The 6,000-nt window shown below is 40.6% G+C and overlaps 1 protein-coding gene across 1 annotated transcript in view; it reads right to left on the reverse strand.

The window, feature by feature from the left end:
* Nucleotides 1–5,222, reverse strand: part of hs3st2 (heparan sulfate (glucosamine) 3-O-sulfotransferase 2) — a 231,752-nt gene extending 226,530 nt beyond the window's left edge. The window contains exon 1 of the mRNA XM_039775372.1: nt 3,299–5,222. Coding sequence (XP_039631306.1) covers nt 3,299–3,843 — 545 coding nt within the window. The 5' untranslated portion in view covers nt 3,844–5,222. The remainder of the gene's footprint in view (nt 1–3,298) is intronic.
* Between the last annotated feature and the right edge of the window lie 778 nt (nt 5,223–6,000).

The following is a 6,000-nucleotide window of genomic DNA, read 5'->3' on the forward strand; positions in this document are numbered from 1 at the left end:
GAATTGCAGCTCGTTTAAGGAATTAATTACACTCTGAATTGAAAATGGGCACATACTGTTCTGTACTGTTGAAAGCACAAGCAGGTAAAATAAAGTATTCACAACAATCACAACTACGCAGGTTTTTACACCATTACCTGAATCAATAAATATGGACTAAATAAACACAGACCTGTCTGTAAGTACACCCATATTAAAACATCTCACTCTTGATTTACAAAATTAGACTAATTAGCTATTCTAAATCTAAAATATTCATTGAGAAATATCTGCATTATGGATTGTCTATAGTAGGAAAAGTCAAAAAAGGACAAACGGTTTAAAAGGTCAACAAATTGCGTTGCAGGCCATTTTTCGAGAACACTCTTGAAACGCGTATTGTGTTTGGTGTTATTGTAATAATTCCTCCAGCATTTTGTATTTATAGCGCACAGATTGCCTCGGAGATGAAAAAAAAAAGATATGTCTCAAAGGGGCTTTATTGCAAGAAACAAAACAATAATGCGCTTTTGAGACGTGAGATAATAACTTTATAGAATGAAGGGATGCTGCGACGGGAAGCGCAGATCTCGGGGTGTTTCGTAGTTTGTATAAAGAAATAATGACAAGCTAACGGAGACAAAAAAAAAAAAAAAAAGACTTACAATATACTTCGCATTTTGTAAACGATGCTTCAGTATAGCGGTCTAAATTCTAAATTGTAAACAGTATCACTGCATTAAGTCTAAAATCAACGGGTTTTACATACATACATACATACATACATACATACATACATACATACATAAATAAATAGGGTATACCTCCACGTACCTTTACTATAGGAACCTTTGGTGTAGAGGGTTCGGTGTTAAATATAAAGATATAGATGGATGGATGAATAAATAAATAAATATGAGCTATGATGATGACTTGAATTAATTCTGCACTCTTAATAATAACTGTTCTTGAATGGCATTTTACTGGGCTTTGCCTTAATTGATTAAAAATTGTTTGTTTGACTGTAATTTGTTCTTTGCATATGGAGTTGGCTCTTTGGGCTTTCAAAAGGTTCCTAAAATTAGGACAAAACAGAAATCTTTAATCCATAGAAGGCTACCTACATATCAGAATGCTAATAGATAAAAAACTGAACTTGGCTTGCGTTATTATATGCAGGAAGAGTCATTTTAAAATTAGGAAACCTTTTTCACATATCTGGTATTACCCATTCACGGTTATTTATGGAGCATGTTACTGATCTAAATAAATAAAGGATCTTTCTGGAACTTTCATGGCTCTTTTGAGAATCAAAAACGGTTCCTCTGTTGGCATCAATCTGAAGAGCCACTCTTGCGTCTTTATTTTTAAGAGTGTATTGGGTTTTGGATTGATGGATGGATAGAGAGACATAAATAGATCATTAAATGCATAAATTGAAATCAGATCTATCTATCTATCTATCTATCTATCTATCTATCTATCTATCTATCTATGGTGCCTTTCACATCTGTCTATCTATTGTTAACATATAAAGACAGATCAATAGATGTTTAGATATCTCAGGATCAATACTCAGATTTAAACCTTTAATACACATAATTTATATCTATGTATAGCTTCGATAAAGTCTTTTTTTCTGATTTTTTATTTGAAATTGTCTTCCCATTTAAGGTAGTTATCAGTCAGTCCGTCTTTAAGACTGCATAGTTTATCCCTTTTGTTAAAACTTTTTTTTCTGTGAATCTTTAGGAGTAAAATACCTCATAAAGCTAGATCAGGCTGTCATTAACCAGTGATAAATGATATCTAATTCTGGCCTATATCATATATCATCTGTTGATTACCATGTAACAACCGATCTGTAGTCAATAAAGGAGAAAAATGAGCGCCCGCAATTTACAAGCTGTTCTCATTAGTTGGCATTACTGTTAGTTGAACGTATTAAAACAGCTAATACGTACAGATGAAGGTTATAAAAAAAAAAAAAAAGAAAGATGCCAACGGGATGTTTCACATCTGGGCTGATGTTCGCATTAATACTACGACTATCAATAAAACAATGCAGCCTTCATCGACGTATCCCTTTTCTATTCTCTCGTTATCCTGGTTAGAGCTGCACGGAGCCGCAGGTACGACAACAGCCATCCTCTGACTGGGGGCTGATCCATTGGTTGCAATATTTTATTTATTTATTTCGGCGTTATAGAGGGAGATTAAAAATCTCCTTAGGCTGCTTTACCTGGTGGCGTTTCCTTAGTACTCTGTAGCTGAGGGCTTTTTCTCCTCCCTATTTTTTAGCTGATTTACGTTACCCTAACATGCGGACTCCTCGAGTCGCGTGTCTAATCTGAACTGAACCTTTCAGTTTCCTGGCGCAGCGGAGACGAGGGTTATGTAATGTCTCCCATTCTGATCACATAGCCGTATTGATCGAACTCTTATAACTGATCTGACCCCCGATTTCTCCAGCAATAGAGCTTGAACAGTTAAAGCAGATGGAATAACATTTCATCGGGTTAAAAATATCCCTGCAAACGAAACTTATTAGTCTAAAATGATGTATGGTACATTGCCTGAAAAAGCAAACAAATCAAAAAGGAAAACAATTTAATTTAACCGCTTTTATGGTATAAATAAGAAACTTTACAAATACGCGAGGGCCATTCACCATTTAGTCCAACACCTAAACTCGGATGTTGTAAAATCTAATTACCTTTGATTTGTTTACATCCATAAAAATTTTGCAAAGTATCTTTCATAACATCTACAGAGCTGAGACCGACGAATAAGACAAACCTCTAATTATCTAAAGGCGATATGTCTGCGTTTTTATCAATATTGTAATACATAACAATTTTGAATAATCAGCCTTTATTTTTATATCGTCTTACAGCACGGACACGGCGCCGTAATGTGATCCTGAATGAGGGATTGCTCAGAGTCACACTTCAAGACAGTTAAAATGAACTTGTCATTAGGAAGCGCTGCCTTCCAAGAATGTGCAGGTCGGGGTTCTCTTAATAACAACACTGTGAGTGCCTTTTTGTGAATTAATCCAGCCGCACTACGTGACTTGGACTTGCAGTCCACCTACCTGTGGATATTCCCACATGTGAATTCATTCGGGGACGGAGAGGACAGACAGCAGGATGCCCGTCCTCTTCTCCTGCTGTTCCCAACTCACGTAACACATGCCTGACCAGCACCCTACTAGACGTAACACCAATACGGACAACGCGGTGTCAATTCAGACTCTCTGTCAGACGTGCGACGACCCCAACGAGTGTCCCGTGAATGCCGCCCACCGATTTCTTACCTATACCAGTCTAATCCCCTGTCGTAGTTCCTATCAAAGAAATGTGGCTCCGTGCCCACAGCACGCACGTCAGGATGGATCCTGATGAACTCCAGTACGGCGCGGGTGCCCCCTTTCTTGACTCCGACAATGATGGCATTGGGCAGCCTTTTGTTCCCAAACTTGGGTGCGCTCGTGTTGTTGTTGCTTGCCCTGCGCTCCTGGACGCTGATGGACGCCGCCGGGGTTTTACTTTGGTTCACAGCTGGACTCGTCCCTCGTTGTAGGAGAACCACGTCCTGGTTTGCATCTCTTATCCCTTTCGCCTCCACTGACCCTAAAGTGCAATAGTGGGACTTCTGCAGAAGTTTCTTCCCACCGACGTTGTGAAGCAGCAGACACCTGTGCTCTTCGTAGCTCGGGCTTTGCATGATGGTATCCGAACAAAATATTAGACTGTAGCATAAATAAGTGAAAGATAACGAAAGCGAGAAGATGAACAGGAATCTTCTAGTTTGCCTGTTGGAAGATGGCACAACTCGGCTGCTAAGGAACCTATATGCCATGTCTCCATGGGTTAAGAGGTTGCATTTTTTCCTTTTTGGATATGGTCTCGCCTCGTGCAATTGCCCTTGACATCTGTAGATTGAAGCAATATTCCAAAGAGCACGGAATCTGTGAAAATCGACTCATAAGAATAGCCGAGACAATTTACTATCGCCCGTCCCCGTGTTTACTGAAAGAAAAGACCAGAAGACGGGCAGACCAGGAAGGTGGTCGCATTTCGCCACTCACATGCCAGCACCAGAGCGAGCAAAACAAACAGTAGAAGGATGAAATAAAACCTCGCAATAAGTTCATTTTTCTTCAGATTCGCTTCAGAACGGAGAGGTGGTCGGCTCCCTTAGCTCGAGTGGCATCGTTAGGGGTCCGTTGCACACATCATCACTGTATTCTCCCGTAGCCTCTTACAAAATAACGCACACTTCCTGCAGGTGTCCATATTAAACGCTGAGCTTTTACTTGTCAAACCGCGTTCAGATGAGTATCCACTTGGGCAACTTCTGCAATCCCGCTAAAAATAAATGAATTCAAAGATCTGAAAAAGTAAATGGTGTCTGCCCATAGGCTTGTCTGTGATCTTTTTTTATTGCGTTCAGCCCGTGCTGACGAGCTTGAATCGCCTCTCTGCTAGAATATGTATTTCACAAGATCTCAGCGCTTTCAGACTGTGCATTTCAGCTGCTTTCTCAAAGTTCCCAAGAATGCCTTTGCAGCAGCAAAGAGCTGACGTTAAATATTTAAAGGCGCCACCTGACGTCAGTGCTCTCATCCTCCTCTGGATGCTTTAATAAGAGGAATATCCCAAGCAATTTAAGACTCCGCGATTCACACGCAGCTGAATCGAGACTAGGGATCGCATGTTTATTCCATGTTATTTTCCCGTTTATTTCCATTTAATCTGTTATTTATCACATACTTAAGACTGCACCAATAGCTGCACTCACATGTTAAAAATTCCATTGGTGTGTTTGGGGAGCGATCTTTTATATCGTATGCAACACGCTTTCACAAATGTAGGTCAGCTATGAAGTGCAGATCTTGTCAAAGATCTTTTACGGCACCTTCTATTCGGCATTTAGCATTACAGATGCACGCGACGTCAAAAAAATACAGGTCGCTTTAATTAAAATGTATTAACAGCGATATAATCTGGCAGTCGCGGATTTTAACCTTTTTTAAAGTTCCCACTATGCAAAGTGTCTGAGTTTCTGACCGCGAATCAGTCGGCAGCGGTGTACAACGGGATCGGAAATGAAAGCTTTGACGCTTTGGTCAGAAACGCAGCAATCCCGATGTCTTCACGCGATTTAATGGTAATCTCGGATTTAACGGATCTTCGAGGAATTCCTGCCGTTTTCCCATTACCGTTGCCTCAATAGCTGATGTAGCGATAGCTCCTCGGTGGTTTGAAGTTCTGTTTATTTTAGCGCATCATCTCACTCCCTCTAGTGTTGGAATTCTGTAGGAAAGGTGAAGGGACATTTTATCAGCTACGCGATTGGAGAAGAAAAAAAATGTAACTCTTCCCTGTGACATAACAGTGACAAAGTAATCCTTCCTAATTATTTTATCAAGCACGGCGGTGTAGAGGAGGGCGGCTCTGCGGTTATGGCTGCTACCTCGCGGCTGCAGAGTCGAATCCCGGCCGGGTCCGCGTCCGCGTCCGTGTGCTTTCCTTATGGACATTTCGATTTCCTTTTCTGATTTGTTGAGTGCAAATATTCGAGTGTGAGAGTGCCTGATTTAGTAGCGACCGTGTGTGTCAGATGAAATTGTCGCATAGTGTCTGGTTCCTGCTTTGTTACCAAAGCTGTTCAAGTGGGATGACACTGCAATGGACAAGTCAAAGTCAAAAAAATAATGAATAACTATTATCTTCACAACTACCCACCATGTATCTTCAAATCAACTGCTGCAATATCGAGCAGGTAATACAGGGTACCAACTACAGCTACTGTACATATCATCTCCCACTGTAAAAGATATTAACTGACTCTGGGGTCTGTTTGGAATGTCATCTCCAAAATCAACCAGCTGCCATAACACCCACACTTCAGGACAGGTAACCCACTTGAAGCTAAGCATGCTCTAGCCATCGACGGGGGACCATCTAGGAAAAAGTTTGAGTTGCTCCTGGAAGAGGTGTTAGTGAGGCCATC

This window comes from Polypterus senegalus, chromosome 13, assembly GCF_016835505.1.
Source record: "Polypterus senegalus isolate Bchr_013 chromosome 13, ASM1683550v1, whole genome shotgun sequence".
In the NCBI taxonomy this organism is placed as follows: Eukaryota; Metazoa; Chordata; class Cladistia; order Polypteriformes; family Polypteridae; genus Polypterus; species Polypterus senegalus.